Source organism: Eretmochelys imbricata, chromosome 4 (assembly GCF_965152235.1).
Source record: "Eretmochelys imbricata isolate rEreImb1 chromosome 4, rEreImb1.hap1, whole genome shotgun sequence".
NCBI classification, from domain to species: Eukaryota; Metazoa; Chordata; order Testudines; family Cheloniidae; genus Eretmochelys; species Eretmochelys imbricata.
The window spans coordinates 139,065,350-139,085,413 of record NC_135575.1 but is presented as its reverse complement, the minus strand read 5'-3'; the positions used below and the strand labels follow the sequence as shown (position 1 = coordinate 139,085,413).

Sequence of the window (20,064 nt, the reverse complement as noted above, 5' to 3'; positions counted from 1 at the left end):
TGGTTTTTTGATGTAACCTTCTGTTTCCCAAACCTCACGGGTGATTAACATGAGATAATTTATCCATTAGGCAGTCTGTCACAACTTTAAAGAACATACAGACAATGCCATCATTGCATTCAAGATTAATCTAAATGTTAATATTCCCTTTTGATCTCTGAATCAATAGCTATAGGTACTGTCTGTTTACATAGCTAATTATTAGACAAGATAGAAGTAAACACACACAATTAGTATCACCTCTAATTCTCTAACAATACAGGTTTGCACTTCAAAGTTCTAGCCTATCTAGCAGGGAATGGCCCTAATTACCAGTCACATAATTTCTAACATGTCTTTAATGGTTGGCTTTGGGTCATTTAGCCTGTAAGCTGCTTAACCCTTTCTGGTCATATGTCACATTTCGTTTAAGATTTATTGCAATTATATCACAGTGGTAGCCACAATGATTTACATGGTCCTATTTTAATTAGATAACGTCACAGTGCTCTTGGAATATTTCTTAGTCACTGCATCTCAAAGCACATTAAAATGGTAAAGATTGTTAGTCTGATAATACTGTTGGCCTAAGTACAGAGATTCAAAGCAGCTTGTATCCGAAAAACAACATTTTAATGGATAAGCTAGAAGTCTGACACATCAGATGAAGGATACATTTGTGATATCCCCAGGGCCCAGCTACTCTATCCATGCTGGATCCTTGTGAAAATAAATATTTGTAGCCTTGAACAAACATTAGGGGAATATACAGAATAGCCTTAGTAAAGGGGTTAACCAGCTCAATAATTGGTAAATACCAAGGTAAGAATCCTAACCAAACACACAATGTGTAGACACTCCCTTAGAGTTGGTTTCTCACTTATAGCGAATGAACTTGTGCACATTCTCTAGGCTGGGGATCGTCTTGGTGGGATATGCAGGAGGAGATGTCACTTCATCAGCTCCCGAAGTTTCCTTTCACTTTGGAAAAGTAACACTGGCTAATCTGGAGTTTGAAGTTGAAAATAGTCTGTCATATCTTTCCCTCCTCTGTTTCCTTGTTTGTGTCTAGTTTTCAAAAACGTCAATAGTTGATAGATTTTTACCATTCCTCCCCTTGAAAACCACTTTTTTCACAAACTTATGTTAAAATTTGTTTGAAAGTCTGACATAATGTGGTTTGTGTGTTAAATTGAGATACAAAGAAACATTAGATACTTCAAAATATAAAAGCACTGTTTTAGTCTTTTATCACAAAGTACTTAACTCACTCAGTTTTCAGAATACATTTTACTTAATGACATGTAACTCCAAGTATTTGAAAAAGGAAGGTTTTTTCTGGTGGAGAGTTAGAGATAGATTTGATTATCTTCATAATGGAATTGTGGTTGTCACCTGTCACGTATTCACTTGTTAAGCATGTACTTACTGATCTCAGGAGAACTCTCGTCATCCTTTTGTTCCAAAAGCAGAGCATTTTATGCTTGAGCTAAGGAAAGATCTCAGTTAGCTGTCATCTAAAGAACTATCCTTTGGTTCTTCCTTACCTGCTGCTAACCAATGGACTTCAAGGTACCCTCTCACATAGTGTCAGGGCTTTCCATAGTGTTTAATCTCTTTGAAACACGTGGAGACAGTTGTCAAGCTTTCTTGAACCACAAGTATCCAGAGAAACATTAGACAGCAGTCAAAATTGCAAATAGGAAATATTTACACTACAAGTTTCTTAACATCCTTGAGGTAGGCTTGGAAGATATTTTCATAAATATTTTGTTGCCTAATCTTTTGTTAACTCATTTGTTAACTCATGATCCCTTTTGTTTGGTTCTTTCTTTCTAACTGCAGAGGTTTTCCATTGATTCTCAATGTAGACTATACAGCTAATTATAATTTCATTGCTATACTCTGTTTTAATGGGGGAATTCCAAAAAATAACTTACAAAAACTCTTAAAATATAATCAAGGCCTCAAGTATTCTGCAAGTGTAGAAGTAATAATTGTATTTTTCTCTAGCCCTAGCAGACAGCCTTTTGTGCTGTTTGGTAACCACTCGAGTAAAGAGAACCTGAACTCTGGTAACTTTAATTTTCCATCTGAGGGACATCTGGTTCGAAATACAGGCCTTGGCGGAAGTACTGCTAAGCACATGGTGAGCTTTTAATAACTTACTTATTTTTTTCTTCCCCAAACAGTATGTTTTTGCTTTGCTAAATTGTTTTTCTTTGTATTACAAAATGCTTATTGGTGATCAGTCAAACAGCCAACATGTGTGCAGTACAAATGTATATTCTGAAAGGTTCAAGTAAAGCAGTCAGACCTTTAATGAAAAGGCAGGAAATAGGAAATTGTAGTTGCTATGGGACCAATCCTACAGCCCTTCTTGGAAGCCAAACTCCCATTGACTTAAATGGGTGTTCCACTCTATGGGGTGCACATGATTGGGCCCAATATGAAAGAAGACAACTTTCTAAGGACTGTGCATAGTTGAAAAGATAGGGTATAATATCCCTGGTCTGTATTCTGACTGACTCTAGGCTGCAAATAAAAATACTCTCTAAAGATGCATAATTTATTAACTTTTTTCTTCAGTAACTGAAATCTGAGTTATGGTTGAATCATAAAACTCTTGGTTAACATTTCTAAAAATATACAGTATTAACACTTGTAATTTTTTTAGTAACTTGTTAACTCATTAAAACCATTGTCTGGTTGTTTAAAAATGTAATGAGGTTTGGAGACAAACCACAAAATCCCTGAATAGCTTTCAACTGTTAAAAATTGTTACTAAGATGAACTTTTTAAAAATTTACTTGTTTCCATTTTCAAGTAAAAGTTGAATTTAAAACATATCATGAACTCGATGGCTTATTGCGCTCCCATGCAGGGAATGCATTTTGGGAAGCAACCCCAGGGAATACAGATCCTCAGGCTGGCTGGGCTGGGTGCATCAAGAAGGTAACTAGAAGCGAAGGAGGAGTGTGCAGGTTGCATTGTTGTTTAGTTCTCCCTAGTAGCCAGTTGAGGAAGGCTTTGAGAGTGTCTGTAAGTCAGAAGGGTGTTCTGTTGCACAGCTGCTACTGCAAAAGACGTAGAATGTAGTTTATTAGGTACAGGTAATTAGGGAGCAATGGCCTGGTAATAATTTTATGACTCCACATGGGCTAGAGCAATATTGAATGAGTCACTGCCTTATGGATGAGCATGGGGTTGGCCTATCCCACTGGTTAGGTAAACAAGAAAAGATTATTTAATGTTCCAGTGTAATTAAACTTCATTCTCTGTTTCCTACCCTCTCCCATATTATTCCCACATGGATACCAGTCATACTATTTTTATTTTCACATACGTGGGTGGGTTTCCTGTTAGGACCACCTGTCGTCTGTCAGAGCCAGTTGTGATTGCTTTCTGATATGGTGTCTACCACATCATGTCAGTGAGTCTCAGAGGTCTAAAGGTGGTGGTACACCTAACATGACATTGCTCTGCTCTGTTAGCTAGTAGGATGCACTGAAAATAGCATTAAATAACAGGTAAAGGACATGGATGCTTAGCAGAACTTGAGGCACATTAATGAAAAGGAATAATTTATATACAAACCTGAAAACACTTTCTTAATTCACATGGGGAATTCAGAACTCCTTTTGTTTTCAAGGCCTTTTTGAACCACGCATATCAAGTCAAATATTGAAATATACCTTTAAAAGGCTTAGATAACTTTTTTAATACAACTGGTCCTGGTTCCTGCACTTTCAGTAGCAAGAAAATTAAGGCAGATTTTAATTAGCCATCTATTTATAGTTGTTAATGTTTATACCATTATTTATTGACTTTAAGACCCACTTACATCTTATTAATACTGACAACTAGGCTGTGCAGTGTGTATCTCCCAAGGGACCTCTGGCTTGTTCAAGGACCTATATTTTTGGAACAACTCACATTCCTTACCTGGGTAAGTCTCTCAACATTATCTCAGAGTATTTAAGGAACATAGCCATCTGATTATTTGTAATAATTTAGCAGCTGGTGTTTTGCTTGTAGAGAGATTGAAAGCATATACTGTTTGATTCCCACAACTGTAGATAATCTGTAGAGCAGTAGCCCATGCAAAGAATCCAGCCTGACATGGTTATCTTGACCATGTCCCTCCACCTTCACCTTTCACTAAAATCTGTCAGAAGTTTTCAAGGAATTCTCCAAAAGTAGATGTTTGGAAATAAGGCATAATTAGAGCTTAAACTCTATTTAGTTTGAAAATACCTTGAAAAAAGTCACAAGAAGTAGGGGAGGGGAAATCTTTCAAAGACTGGGGATGCATGGTGAGAGTAGAATTGAGTGAGCCTGGTGGAAATGTTCTGCTTTTAAGTAAAATCCACTCCATTCAAGTCAATGGGGGCCTTGTGTCTTAGCTACTGCAGTTCAAAGTCACATATTTAATTTGGTTAATGTTGAGTGTGAGTTTAAATCCATTAAAGAAAATAAATATGAAGTTCAAGTTGAAATGTGCTATATGATTGTCACCACTATAATGTCAAAAAATTACCTGCCATACTTGAGGTACAAGTTACTTCCTGGTTTAAGCATAGGAACATAACTGCAGTATCTCAGCTACCTCCATTTGGTAACTGTTGACACATGACTTTTAATGATTGCTTCATTAAATTGTACCGTGTTGGAGTATTATGTACTTATATTTTTACAGATTTATGTGATATTCATTGCCTTATCATCTTGATCCCCTTAGCATTTAAAAATATATATACAAATAGGTCCTGATGGTGTTCCCTTTGAAGTTTGCAAAACTCCCATTGATTTCAAGGGGGAAGATTCAAGTTTCCCAATATTAAAATTTTCAGAATTTATATGGAGCCCAGATATTTTGGCAATAGGGGCCAGATGAATTTTTAAATATCCTCCAGCACCTGGAGCATGGTTTATAAAATACAGTGATAAATGTAAAAAATAATGCTTTGGGGAGTACATAAATCTTAATCATAAATTGTGAGTGCAGTCGTCTCAAATATCTGTTCCAAGCTATTAGCAAATATTAAAAATAATCAGTTGCACGCCTAGTAAATTTCAAAATATTATGAGACATGCTTGCTTTAGTTACTGTAGGAAGTTTGCAAAGAACATAATTTTGACTGCATTAGTGCTTTACAAGTTACAGGAAAGTGTTAACTTGCCTGTTACAGAAGTTTATAGGAAATCAAAAGCCAACAATTCAAGGCGGTAATTACATAGCAACATCGCAACTCTTCTTTTGTTGAAAGAAGATGATTTTACAGGGAAGATGAGAGAGAAGAGTTTGTCCTGGTCTTTTTAGTCCTTTGTCTCTGTCTTGTGTTGTCTGAATAGTCTACCCAAGCAATGGTTGCAACAATATTATCATTGTAATAAAAACATGGTGTACTTTGTTCCAAGCTGTAAGATTATATTAAATAGATTTTGTCAAATACCAGTCTATTATGTGCAATTAAGTTTTAATCTAATTTCATCTCTTAATAATTAGCCTGTTAAAATACTCTTTTAAAAAAACAAACCATCAACACACAAATTCCAGTGCATTTGCTTAAAAAAAGATTCTTGTAATGAAACATTTATAGCCGCCTAATAAATAACAATAATCTAAGATCTTGATATTAAATGTTACACCTGCATGTAATTTTCAACCAGATCAACTTACCATACAGCCAGTGTTCCCTAGAGGAACTTTGCCTGCAGTAGCTCAAGAAGACCATTTAACAAAGGTTATTCCAATGAGAAGCAAATGACTTAATAGTAAAACTAGTAGCTGAAAGCCCATGCTGTGTCATGGCTCTGGCAGTGGTGATTGGGTGCGTTACCTCTGATACCACAAAGATGTGGTGATCATTGGCATGGCATAGATACATGCCTAACTGTAGGTGTACATTGCACAGGAGTAATTCATAAGTCAAAATGGCTGAGAACTTAATGGGGTGGAGACAGACTGCAAATCCCAGTGATGACTGAACCTGCTGATGTTCTGAACAAAAAATAAATAAAAAAGTGCTCTCAGTTATGCTTGAGGCTGTTTGCATTGTTTCACACTGACTCAACAGACATTCTAGGCTTCAACATGACAATTTTGGAATCTTATGTAGATAGGCTATTAATCAGTCACTTGTGATACAATTCAGTAGTTGGTGTTATTAACTAAAAAAAGCCCGTAAAAATAAAAAAGCTTGCATCTTATTCAAGATCAAATAACTTCAGATTTTGCCAAATGTATTTGCAAAAAAAGGTCTTCCCTATGCTGTCTCATTTGTATTGCCTTCCCCCCCCTTATCTTATACTCACAAATTAAGTGAGGACAGAGAGGAAATTCATTTGTCAAAAGAAGGTTTACATCCTTTCTTCTCACGGAAGTTGTATGCTTCAAAGCGGTAATATAAGATCAAGCAGCCTCCCCAATATAAATCATAGCATAAGGGAATTTCGGTAGATTAACATTTAAATGTGTTAATGGTTGGTGTGCATCTGTATGTAAAATGACTCGCATTAAATAATGTCCAAGGATCTCTTAAATCAAAAATGCTTGAGAGGCCATTAATGAAATCATGTTTTATATTTCTTTTTTATAGTCAGCAGCAATATACATACATCACACCTGCCATAAACATTCACCTTTGTTATTTAAAATTGATTTTATTATAGTTCATAGAATCATAGAATATCAGGGTTGGAAGGGACCTCAGGAGGTCATCTACTCCAACCCCCTGCTCAAAGCAGGACGGATCCCTGACTAAATCATCCCAGCCAGGGCTTTGTCAAGCCTGACCTTAAAAACTTCTAGGGAAGGAGATTCCACCGCCTCCCTAGGTAACGTATTCCAGTGCTTCACCACCCTCCTAGTGAAAAAGTTTTTCCTAATATCCAACCTAAATCTCCCCCACTGCAACTTGAGACCATTACTCCTTGTCCTGTCATCTGCTACCACTGAGAACAGTCTAGATCCATCCTCTTTGGAACCCCCTTTCAGGTAGTTGAAAGCAGCTATCAAATCCCCCCTCATTCTTCTCTTCTGCAGACTAAACATCCCCAGTTCCCTCAGCCTCTCCTCATAAGTCATGTGTTCCAGTCCCCTAATCATTTTTGTTGCCCTCCGCTGGACTCTTTCCAATTTTTCCACATCCTTCTTGTAGTGTGGGGCCCAAAACTGGACATGGTACTCCAGATGAGTCCTCACCAATGTCGAATAGCGGGGAATGATCATGTCCCTCGATCTGCTGGCAATGCCCCTACTTATACATCCCAAAATGCCATTGGCCTTCTTGGCAACAAGGGCACACTGTTGACTCATATCCAGCTTCTCGTCCACTGTAACCCCTCGGTCCTTTTCTGCAGAATTGCTGCCGAGCCATTTGGTCCCTAGTCTGTAGCGGTGCATGGGATTCTTCCGTCCTAAGTGCAGGACTCTGCACTTGTCCTTCTTGAACCTCATCAGATTTCTTTTGGCCCAATCCTCCAATTTGTCTAGGTCCCTCTGTATCCTATCCCTACCCGCCAGCGTATTTACCACTCCTCCCAGTGTAGTGTCATCTGCAAACTTGCTGAGGGTGCAATCCACACCATCCTCCAGATCATTTATGAAGATATTGAACAAAACTGGCCCCAGGACTGACCCTTGGGGCACTCCACTTGATACCGGCTGCCAACTAGACATGGAACCATTGATCACTACCCGTTGAGCCCGACAATCTAGCCAGCTTTCTATCCACTTTATAGTCCATTCATCCAGCCCATACTTCTTTAACTTGCTGGCAAGAATACTGTGGGAGACCGTGTCAAAAGCTTTGCTAAAGTCAAGGAACAACACGTCCACTGGTTTCCCTTCATCCACAGAGCCAGTTATCTCGTCATAGAAGGCAATTAGATTAGCCAGGCATGACTTTCCCTTGGTGAATCCATGCTGACTGTTCCTGATCACTTTCCTCTCCTCTAAGTGCTTCAGAATTGATTACTTGAGGACCTGCTCCATGATTTTTCCAGTCATCTGGGACCTCCCCCTATCGCCATGAGTTTTCAAAGATAATGGCCAATGGCTCTGCAATCACATCCGCCAACTCCTTTAGCACTCTCGGATGCAACGCATCCGACCCCATAGACTTGTGCTCGTCCAGCTTTTCTAAATAGTCCCGAACCACTTCTTTCTCCACAGAGGGCTGGTCACCTCCTCCCCATGCTGTGCTGCCCAGTGCAGTAGTCTGGGAGCTGACATTGTTTGTGAAGACAGAGGCAAAAAAAGTATTGAGTACATTAGCTTTTTCTACATCCTCTGTCACGAGGTTGCCTCCCTCATTCAGTAAGGGGCCCACACTTTCCTTGACTTTCTTCTTGTTGTTAACATACCTGAAGAAACCCTTCTTGTTACTCTTAACATCTCTTGCTAGCTGCAACTCCAGGTGTGATTTGATCTTCCTGATTTCACTCCTGCAAGCCCGAGCAATATTTTTATACTCCTCCCTGGTCATTTGTCCAATCTTCCACTTCTTGTAAGCTTCTTTTTTGTATTTAAGATCAGCAAGGATTTCACTGTTAAGCCAAGCTGGTCGCCTGCCATATTTACTATTCTTTCTACACATCGGGATGGTTTGTCCCTGTAACCTCACTAAGGATTCTTTAAAATACAGCCAGCTCTCCTGGACTCCTTTCGCCCTCATGTTATTCTCCCAGGGGATCTTGCACATCAGTTCTCTGAGGGAGTCAGTCTGCTTTTCTCAAGTCCAGGGTCTTTATTCTGCTGCTCTCCTTTCTTCCTTGTGTTAGGATCTGTGTTAGTTCATACTTGAGAAATCTTTTCAGATAAAGCCTGTTTTCCTAGTGTAATGTTTGTAGAAAGTGTGGATTGAGTATACTACTACACTGTCCTTTCTTCTCTCCCCTCTAACATCCTTTTTTGTAATTTTAAAATTAGTGACGCTCTTCTGTTCCTACTCTTCTTTGTTCGTGAGCACGACCTAGCGCACACTGGTGCACATGCGAGTAAAAGAAATGAAAACCTTTGATACGTTACTTTCTTTCTGCCTTTTTGCGCTAGCCTCTATGTAGCCTTGCCAGTAATGTTACACTGTGACAGAAGCAGTTGAAATGTAATTTTTTACAAACTTCTCAAACAGAGTAAATATGTTTGTTCATAGTATTTTGCTACTTCTCAGGTGTGCAACTGTATTTTTGATACTTTTCATGATTTATAAAGAAACTCCATCCCTTTTGTCTTTGACCAATGGAGGGCTTAAAGTAATCACTAGAGCCCTGCAAATCCGTGGGTATCCCCTTTATATCCATGGGCCATTTCTGCAGATACCAGCGCTGACGTGGATACAAATTTTGTATCCACGCAGGGCTCTGACAGTAAGGGTGGGTGGGCAGCTGTGAGGAATGGTGGCACGGATTCTTCACCTGCCCTGATCGGGGGGCGCGGGCGCGTTACCATGGTACTGCACATACTGGTACAAGTTGTAGCCAGAAATTTGCTCTGTTTTTTTTTTTGGGGGGAGGGAGGGTTAACAAAACCTACCTATCAAAGCAAGATCCTAAACAAAATTACCAGCCACAGTTTATACATCAATTTATATAAAACAAGAAGTAAAGATTACTCTGCAAGTAAAATGTAAATACCAATTGTTTAGACTTTTGAATTCATAATTCTGCTTTTTTTAAAGTAGATACCTTTTCCATGAAATATGTTGCATAACCTCATGTAATAGTATTTAAAACTAACTTGAAATATTTCATTTTCATACAGGAAATGACAATGAGATGCACGAGAAAACTAAACAAGTGTAAGCTATCCATTTTTACTTCCCCCCTACTTACCCTTCCAATTCCACTTCATGACAGTAGATCCCAAACTCCTATTTAGATGGGATGGCTGCTGATAATTACAGTGCAGTTTTGTTCTGTTTTGTTTTTTAACACAGCTGTGTGTATATCTAGGGGAGGCTTTAACTAGGTGCTTATAAAATGAGAAATCTGGAAACTGATGTGGAGTATAGGGACAGTTACTTAATATATCACTTCACTGCAGCACCAAAACAATGTTTTAAATAAAATAATTTTTGGTCTTATACCTTAGTTCCTCCTGTGTTACTGATACATGAGACAGTCCAGTTTCTGCACTGGCTTGCTAATTGTGATTCTCCCTGGAGGTTGTGTATTCAGTATCTTGTGTCACTGTCTTCTGTCAGTTCTTCCTTAGCCTTCCTTGCCTTCTGTTTCCTCTGTCAAATATTCAATTAAGGGCTTGCTTACCATGTTTCCTATTTGTATTTGGGGGAAAAAACAGATGATGCAGCTAGATCATAAGATGAGTCTTTTCATTACACTAGTATCTCAGGAGGATGTTAAACAGAAGCTACCAAAATTAGACATTTTAAAATCAGCAGGCATGGATAACTTGTTTCTGAGAGTTTTAAAAAAGCTGCCGGAATATCACACTAGACCATTAATAGTTGGTTTTCAGTAAGTCAGGAACACAAGCTATGTTGCAGAAGACTGGAAGAAAGCCAGTGTTGTCTCATATTTAAAAAGGGTAAATGGGATGACCTGGGTAACTACAGGCTTGTCAGTCTGGCATTGATCCTGGGCAACGTAGTGGAGCAGCTGATATAAGACTTGATTAATACAGTATTAAAGGGGGGTAATTTAATTAAGGCCAATCAACATGGGTTTAAGGAAAACAGATCCTGTCAAACTAACTTGATATCTTTTTTTGATGAGATTACAAGTTTGGTTCAAAAAAGGTAAGTTTTGAGATAATATACGAACACTAGTGTAAGGCTTTAACTTGGTACCATATGCCACTTAGATTAAAAAACTAGAATGATATAAAATTAACATGCAGTGTAGACGTAACGGTGTTGGTCCCCATATCTCTCTCACCAACAGAAGTTGGTCCAATAGAAGATATTAACTCACTCACCTTGTGTCTTTAATAAAATTAACATCGACAAATTAAATAGATTAAAAGCTCCCTAACTGATAGCTCTCAAAATGTAATTGTAAATGGGGAATCTTCATCCATTGGGTGTGTTTCTAGGGGGGTCCTGAAGGGATGATCAGTTCTTGGCCCTGTGCTTTCTAATATGTTTATCAATGAGCTGCAAGAAAACATATAGTCATCACTGATAAAGTTTGCAGGTGACACACAAATGGGGGAGTGGTAAATAAAGAAGAGGACAGTAAACTGGATCGCTTGTAACCTGGGCACAGACACACAATATGTGCTTCAATATGTCTAAATATAAATATATACATCTTGGGACACAGAGTGTAAGCCATACTTACAGGATAGGGGGCTCCATCCTGGGAAGCAGGACTGAAAAAGATGTGGTGGGCGTGGTGGAAAGCTCTCAGTGCAATGCTAATGCCAAAAGAGCAAATGTGATCCTTGGATGCATACAAAGTGGAATTTTGAGGAGTAGAGGTTATTTTATCACTTTTTATTTGGCATTGGTGCAACCACTGCTGGAATACCGTGTCCACCATGCAATAAGTATATTGATAAATTGGAGAGGGTTCAGAGAAGAGCCAGAAGAATGATTAAACAATTAGAAAACATGCCTTATAGGGATAGACTCAAGGAGCTCTATTTGGCTTAATAAAGAGAAGGTTAAGAGGTGACCTGATTAGTCTATAAGTACCTACACAGGGAGAAAATATTTAATGGTGGGCTCTTCAATCTAGCAGAGAAAGATTTAACATGATCCAATGGCTGGAAGTTGGAACTAGACAGATTCAAGCTGGAATAAGGCATACATTTTTAGCAGCACAAGTAGTTAACCGTTGGAACAGTTTACCAAGGTTGTGACGGATTCTCCATCACTGACCACTTTTTTAATCAAGATAGGGTGTTTTTTAAAAAGCTCTGCTCTAGGAGTTACTTTAAGGAAGTTCTCTGGCCTGTGGGAGGAGTTCAGACTAAGTGATAACAATTGTCTCTTCTGGGCCTTGGAATCTATAAATCTTTGAAGTGTTCAATTTGGTGTACATGTCTAACATCCTGAGCTTGCTTTTTTTAGTATATTTCTAACATGTCCTGCTCTGTCAACTCTCTTACTCTCACATTTGTTAGCTGGTCTTTCCATTAAATGTGTAGTATCTTCTTCAGCCATCTGCGATGGGCAGCCTGCAGTCTCTGTTATTATTCACTCTCGTTGGCCAAGTCTCTTCTCCGTCTGTGCTCAGTACAATCACCTGATACGCTCTGGTCTTTATTTTAGTGTGGAGACCCCTGTTTGACCAGATGTTTATCTTTCCAAAAGTAGTGTTTGCATTTCCTAATCTTGTTATGAATATTTTTATTGTAGCAGAGTTGGCGGTTTCTCAGGGAAAGCTAGTTTAGGACAGGGCGTTGGTAAATACCGGCTTAAACTCAGTTTAAACCGGGAAACTGGGAAGAATAGTTACATTAGTATCCATCAAGTTCAGCAAGCATAGAAAGTTTGTATACATCCATTCAAACGGAGGAATAGGCTTGATCTATCTGCTACATTAATGTTGGATTTCTGCAACAGAATGCTATGTGGCCAAATGGACCTGGACTGGTAGTTCACAACTCTGCGTGCTTCTGATTCCTTAATGCTTCAAGTCTGCAAATCTGCATTGTCACTTTTATATAATCCAATGTTTTTGACTTTTGTCTATATAATATTAAAAACTAAAATATGTCTCATGACATGTATAACTTGAGGAAATACTGTGCCAAAATGTATACAGATATTCCGATGTTTAGTGTAATCACATAGTTCACCTCTACCCTGATATAACGCGGCCCTCGGGAGCCAAAAAAGGTTAGCATTACCAATTAGGCAATAAATGAGAAGCACTTAATTTCAAGTGAAATGTTTGCGAAATAATAGACAACTCTCAGGGATGAGCATCAGAACTTTCTCCCAAGTTTTCCCTTCTTATGTGGAAAGAAAGGATCAATTTAATGTCTCAAACATAAAAGATGTTGGGGATTCGTTTGGAATTTCTGTATGTTGGAGATCAGGTTGTATACTTAGGCTGGTAATACCACTGCCTCTTATGCTGGCTGGTATAGTCTCATTGCTTCCTTGTACTCCCCCATCTGTTTGCATCCATCTGTAGTCTCTTGTCTTAAACTTAGATTGGAAGCTCTTCGGGACAGGAGCTGTCTTTTGTTGTATTTTGGTACAGTGCCTAGCACAGTGGGGTTCCTGGCCCAAGATTGGGGCTCCCAGGTGCTCTGCTAATAAAATAATTTTGATGTAGAATCTTCTGACACTGATCACTAAAAAGACAAAGAGGAGGGTTATTTCTGATGCCCAGCTTAGTCCTAGGTTTGGGGATATTTAAGAAGTATAACTTCTTTATACTTTGGTACTTTGGGGGCTGTGGTCACAATCCTTTTCCTGCAACCTTCGAGTGTAGGATTAACGTTACTCCTCCAAACAGGATACCACAGCCTGACACCCAGTTAAAGTAACAAAATGCAAAACAAGTGAAAAATGTTACCACATCATCTGTTAAACTCTAAATCTGATCAATTTCTGAGGGGCGCTTCACTAATATTTGTGGGAATTTGTGTACCAGTGGGGCTAGGTTCTGAGCCAGAATTATTTCATCTCTCAGACATGCAGAAACTTATTTTCACTTGTTTTCAGTGCACCTAGTTTTTTCCAGCATATTATGGAAAGTTCACACTATTTCTGTGAACCCATACAAATAAACAAAACAACCAACACTCTTCTATAAACAAACAGATAAAGTTACTTTCTCTGTTGCTGTAAGTCTATGTGGGATGTCAGCTACAATGGCTTGGTCAGGGTTTGGTTGAACCAGTCTTATGTTGCAGTCTCTCAATAAAAATATATTGAGGTACTTAAGGTTTTCCCCCCAAAATTTACACCACAGAGTGAACCATGCATGGGAGTTTCAAGAAGCATACAAGATTGCTTCTTTACTTCCTGAGTGACTTTCAGTGTGTCCAGGGGACTTAACCCCACTCCTTATAATCTGGCAATTGTAGGAATGCAGGTAGTGGAATTGAGGTGCTCTTCAGCAAAGTTTGGGATTTGGGAGACCACTAGTTAGTGAGGCTGCTACTGCAGGTTGGACAGTAAGCAGAAGAGTCTTTTCTTTCTCCCACTTTTTCGATATATGGCATACTGAAGGCTGGGAATTCCTAGACAGGCCCACAAATTGTTCAAAGAATCTGGAGATGTAGAGCTGTTGAAAGGTGTATAATTCATTTAGAGCCTGATCTAATTGTCATCGATGTCAGTGGGAGTCTTTCCATTCCCCTTTTTGGAAGGAAATTAAACCAGGCCTTTATATGGGATGAGTTTTCTATTGCACAGCCAAAAAGTGGGGTGGATGGGTGGGATGGTATTTGTGTGTGGTGGTTGATTTATTTTATTTTTTTTAGTGAACATTTGTATAACAGGCCAGTTCTTCCCTTAGTTAGGTCAGCCCAATGTGTTTCCAGGATCTTTGGGCATGTAGGGCTTGCTTGCATGACCTACTTCGAGACCATGGGTATTTTTCTTTATTGGAGATCTCACGGTGAGATCATTAAAAGTGCTCCCACTTGACCCCATGGTAAACTTCTGCTGATTCCAGTGGGAACAGAGGTAAGCTAGTGCTGAGGGCTTTTGAAAGTATTTCCTTTAGGACAAATCTGGATGGATTTCATTTAAATCACCAAGTGGAAAGCCTCGATTATCATCAATTTTAATCAACTTTTTCATTTCTACTACAGTTATTTTGTAAAGAATGGTGCATTCTCATTGGTTGATAAAACCATTAAAACATGCTGATTTACAAGTAAATAGAGCCTTTACACACACCTTGTTGCTACCTGGGAGGTACATGTTAACTCTATACATTTATTTAGGCAATTATGTAGCTTAATATTTTCAGGTTCTTATTCATTGGACATTTTTACTATGTTAGAAAATGGTGAATGTTGGGTGTAGTCATAGACTCAGTTCTCAAATTATGAATATTTATCAGAGCTCAAGTCGAGAGAAACTATTGAATAGGAGTATGAGACCATCTGGGTAGGCTCAGTGGATGATCCTGATGAGATCCGTGATGGTGTCTCCTGGAGTCAGAGGCATGGTCCCAGTGACTATGGTGACTTTGCCAGTCTCTTGCACCCAGTAGCACAGTTTCTGGGTCCGCCACAGGGTCAAGCCCTTAATACAGTACACGTCCTATTGTGCCATATTCATAAAGCTTGACCTCAAAAGCTGGGGGTTTATCCTATAGTTTTCTCTCTCTATGTAGAAAAGCAGCGTTTAACTCAGTTTTTGATAGAGGCTCATGGATTAAGCATATTTATTTTTTATTTCAATGTTTTAAGAGATTAAAATAAGTTTAGGCCTTAACATATTTTGTGCTAAATTCAGATTTAATTGTAAACAGGCTTATTTTTAAAAAGAAGAACTTATAATTTAAATAACAAAATCAAAAATCTGATTTTAAAATATCCAACTTTTTTAACTTTAAAAAATTTACTTTCATCCACCCAAGAGCAAATAAAATGTCATGAAAATAAATCAACTAGGCACAATATTAGAGATTTTAGGAGGTGTCTGTTCTTTTTAAAGTAAGGCATTGTGTGGGTCTTGTGCTGTAAAAGATTTCTGGATTGTTATGAGAAAAGAAAAACTTTGGCTATAGCAATTCATGTTATGTTTGTATTTGTCGTTTCAGCAGGCTGTTGTCCCAGATATATGCTGCTGTTGTAGAGGCTGTCCTTGCTGGTATTGCATGCTATGCCGAAACTTCCAATGCAACCAAGGTAATTTAAAATGCCTGTCCTGTATCTTGTAGCAGCAATTAGCTTGTTGGCATTGTCTTCAGAATGGTACATACATCTGGCTTTAAGGAATACCTTCTGAATAAAATTACACCATTTCTATCTTCCTTTTTGGCTTGCATATACATTATAGTAAAGTTCATATAGTCTTTAATTTTGCCTAAACTGGGTTATTTGACATCAATAGCAAGTTACTTTTCATTGGGATGGTGGCCTCCAGCAGGAGTCTCTGAAATGTCCATTTTAATTAGTGCTGTTTCAAAGTTTTACACATACAAGAGGTGTCTGACCTAGTGAAGTTTGGTAGTAATCTGGGCACTCAGTAGTCTGGCTCAACTGTGGTATTGTGCCTCTGCTGCCCGGGGTATGGTTTCTGTTCAACATCTGCATGCGCATCTTGTTAATGGGAATTCTGTATGCGTATCTATTTATTTATTTATTTATTTGCAGGCAAAAGAAACCGCAGAAGAAATTCTTATGTCTATGCTTGATTCCTTTCATCTAACACAATTTAAAACTGCATTACGGTATTTAGATATTTATTAGCTTTTCTGCTCATATTGTCTTAACTCGGTTGTTTTCTTTGGGGAAAAGTTTCACTTAAAACATATTTCTTGTTTTATATTTGATTACTAAATTTAAGATTTAAATTGAATTGGTAGAATAATAATATTTTTTCTTCCTCTCCACATTCTCCTAGCCACGTGAAAGTTATTTTAGCCTTAAAACTGTGATGAGTTTCTTTGCATGTAGTTTAGCATGTAAAAATGATATGATTCAAGCATTATCTACATTTACAGCAGTGTGTAGGGTACAGACACTGCATGCCCAGCTAGGACAGGTATAAAAAGCAGTATACGGTGAGGCACAGCTTAATAGAGTAGAGCATAGCGCCCTCCATGTCTGAACCCTTGGGAGTATAGACAGCTCTCTACATGCCCAAACAGTGCCTCCCATGTCTATGCCGCTATTTTTAACAGCGCAGTGTCTCCCCTGCTGGAGTCTTTTTCCACCGCAAGGAAAGACTCTAGGAACAGAGAGAGGCTGGCGGAGCCTTTCCCCAATCGCTTCCCCCTGCCAGAGCCTTTCACTTCCACACGTAGCTACACATCCCCTACACGCCACTGCAAGTATAGACAACCATCGTCATTAGCAGACCTCTAGGAATAAAAAAAACAGTTTAACTGGATACTCTCTCTCTTTTTTGTACACAGCTCCAAAATAGCTTTTCAGATTCAAGCTGTGAATAATCATGGAAGGTCAGTATTATCTTATGTTTCATATGGGAAATAAGTAATTTTAATGCTGGTCAGCAACAAAGTATTTTTAGCCTTCACAAAACACATTAGAGAAGACATTATGATCTTTAAGTTTGTTATAGCAAATGAGGGCAACCATTAAATGCCTTAGCATTTGTATACAGAGGCAGTTTAGTGGCTTGTTATCCTTCTGTGTGTATTTATATTTTTATGGAATCTTAGTAGCACTTTAAAAACGAAACAGCTGGGTAGAGTATCTTTATTATCTCTGTTAATATATAGGAGCATCAGGCGCACATTAGGAGTTTTCATTTAAAAATAAATTTGTTTGAAGTAAGTTTTTTTTTTTTGTTTTTTTGGGTTTTTTTTCTTCTCAAACTTATGGCATCTTATATTTTGTCATATTGTCTAAAACCAAATTTTACCTGCATTTTACCGGATTGACTAAAATGCCCTGGAGGTATAGAACACTTCTTTCAAATAGAAATAGTTATTTTGGATTGGTATTGTAAACTCTCATTTAAATTATCTAGTCTTTAAATATTGAAATATTATTCTGTTTTAGAATTATTCCATTGGATAATGAGGATAGCCTGTACTTAGTTAAAACCGTAAGTAGAACTATTCCGTGCTGTGCAATAACTTCCAATGATGATTATTTCTAAATGTGATAATAATCTGTACTGCAGTGAACTGCTATATATAAATGTAAAGATCTCTTTATAAAAAAAATCACTTAAGATCTCAAAAGATGTAGTAAGGGATTAGATAGACTTATTTTTGTAAGATTTTTGAGTTCAGTAAACAGCAGCAAATCTCTGTCATCTTTGGTAGATGGCTTTTGGATGCAAGAACTGGTTAGCTCCTGATGTGGTTTGGGAGCTTGGCCCAATAGATAGGGCAGGGAACTTGGGCTTGAGAGACCTGAATTTGATTCCATTGGCTGAACCAGAGTTCTTATCCTTGCTGTACTTGTGTGGTCTTGGGCAAGACACTTAAGTTCTTTGTTTTAATTTCACCATATATAAATAGGGATGATATTTATCTCTTTGAAGAGTTTTCAGGTCTATGCATGAAACTTGTTTTATTAGTGCTAGTATTTAAATGCTAAAATACTCTTTTATAACAAGAACCAATGGCTGGAAATTAAAGCCAGACTAATGAAAATTAGAAATAAGGTATACGTTTTTAACAGTGACGGTTACTGACCATTGAACAGATGACCAAGGGAAGAGGTGGATTCTTCATCTTTGGTGCCTTCAAATCTAGAAAGGCACCCCATCTTGAAGATATACTTTAGCCAAACACAAGTTATTGGCCTCATTAGAGGTAACTGGGTAAAATTTAATGGCCTGTGTTATACAATGGTCAGAATACATGATCCAGTGGTCTCTTCTGGCTTTAAATCTGCATATCAGTGTTTCCCGGAGTGAGGCTTTTTTCAGCATTGGAGATGAAAGAAAATGGGGCATGATTCCTGCACTCTCCAGCCCCACTACAAACGGAAGACACTGGGGAGTAAGTGCAAAAAAGGGTAGACTTTTAAAATCTGAGTGCAAACAAATGGAGCAAAGAAAACAAGATAAGGAAAGTAGAACAAACAAAAGAACAGGGTTGGAAGAAAACAAAAAAGTAGAAAGGTGTAGGTTAGGGTACAAGGGAACCTAGGTCTAATACACAAATCCTTAAAAAGGTTGGAAATTACTTAGCATGAATCTTGTTTTTAAAAAAATGCAAATATTTTTGGCATTTAGGACCATTTTTGGGTGAGAGCCTTTGCAGTAATTTATTTCTTCTTCAGTCTCTGCACATTCACACTTGTGGGATTGCACATCCTGGTGATGAACTAGTTAGTTGCGAGGATGTGTGATCCCACAAGCATGAATGTACAGAGACAACTGGCAAGTAACCTCTGTCTTGATGATCTAAGTATTAAAGAACAGTAACAACCAAGATTTTCAAAAGATGCAGTAGTAACACTGAAGTCCAGATTCCTTACTTAATGTGAACATATGCCAGCAGTGGCAACTTAAATCTTGGGTCTGTTTTTTCTCTTTTCCTGCAAAACTGAAAATTCAGCTATAGTGTGTACAGTTATGTATGAACTGCTTCCCCTGCACAGCTGGCTGTCTTGAGCTGCTCCCCCTCCCTCCTTTTTTCCCCAGGCAATGGGTAGGAGAGCTTTCCTGGAGAAACGTGGGGAATTTGAGAGAGAAGCTATGAAGCTCTGGCTTCAGAATTAAAGTATTTACATAGCAGGAGTTCCACAACTCAGACCCTGTGAACCTTCTACTCCAACCTAGTTCACAACTGTGGTGCTCATCTTATTTTAAAGAATTCCCAAACAAAAACTCTGTTAACTTGGAGTTAAAATTTAAGTACATTTTGAAGCAACACACAAACTTACAAATCACTCAAGAAACCCAAATGCTAAAAAATATTGAAATCACAAGCTAAGGTAACACAAACAGTTGTTATGCTTTTTATTAATACATGCATAAACTGGAAACTTATTTGTGCTTATTCTATACCTTAGGTATAGAAGTTTTAATTTAATTATTTTTCTTGGTTTTAAGTTCATTTTTTATACAGTTTGATATGAGACTGATAACACTAGGAAAAAACAGCTTCCTGTAGAGTCAGTTTAGTATTTTATCATGTGACTAATTTGGCTGCTCTTTAATTGATGTAGTCCTTGTTCATCCCTTGGTTCTAAAGTCTCTTAGCTGTCAGCTTTTATGCCTCTGTTTTTCCATACCTGCATAAATAGGGTCCATGTGTTGAGGCTTGGTATAATGTTTTATGGGATGAGACATTTCATTGTTCCTTTTTCGTAGGTGCTTTATTTGATAAACAGGGTAGTAGAGTTAAGTTTAATCTAAAGAGACGTTTTCTCTTGAGCAATAATCTCACTAAAATGTTCCAGTAAAACAAATGTGAACTCTGTTAATAGAACTGAACAGTTCTTGTTCATTTCCCCTGTAATCTAACATAGTTTTTAGGTTAGTTCTGGTT

The 20,064-nt window shown here is 38.1% G+C and overlaps 1 protein-coding gene across 2 annotated transcripts in view; it reads left to right on the top strand.

The window, feature by feature from the left end:
• Positions 1-20,064, top strand: part of DNAAF9 (dynein axonemal assembly factor 9) — a 136,828-nt gene that overhangs the window by 55,328 nt on the left and 61,436 nt on the right. The window contains exons 10-16 of one of the 2 annotated variants that reach the window (XM_077816038.1): positions 1,993-2,128; positions 3,847-3,928; positions 9,746-9,782; positions 15,688-15,772; positions 16,241-16,317; positions 17,005-17,049; positions 17,615-17,660. In XM_077816038.1, coding sequence (XP_077672164.1) covers positions 1,993-2,128; positions 3,847-3,928; positions 9,746-9,782; positions 15,688-15,772; positions 16,241-16,317; positions 17,005-17,049; positions 17,615-17,660 — 508 coding nt within the window. Of the gene's footprint in view, positions 1-1,992; positions 2,129-3,846; positions 3,929-9,745; positions 9,783-15,684; positions 15,773-16,240; positions 16,318-17,004; positions 17,050-17,614; positions 17,661-20,064 lie in introns of both variants that reach the window. The other variant, XM_077816037.1, reaches the window with a different exon arrangement.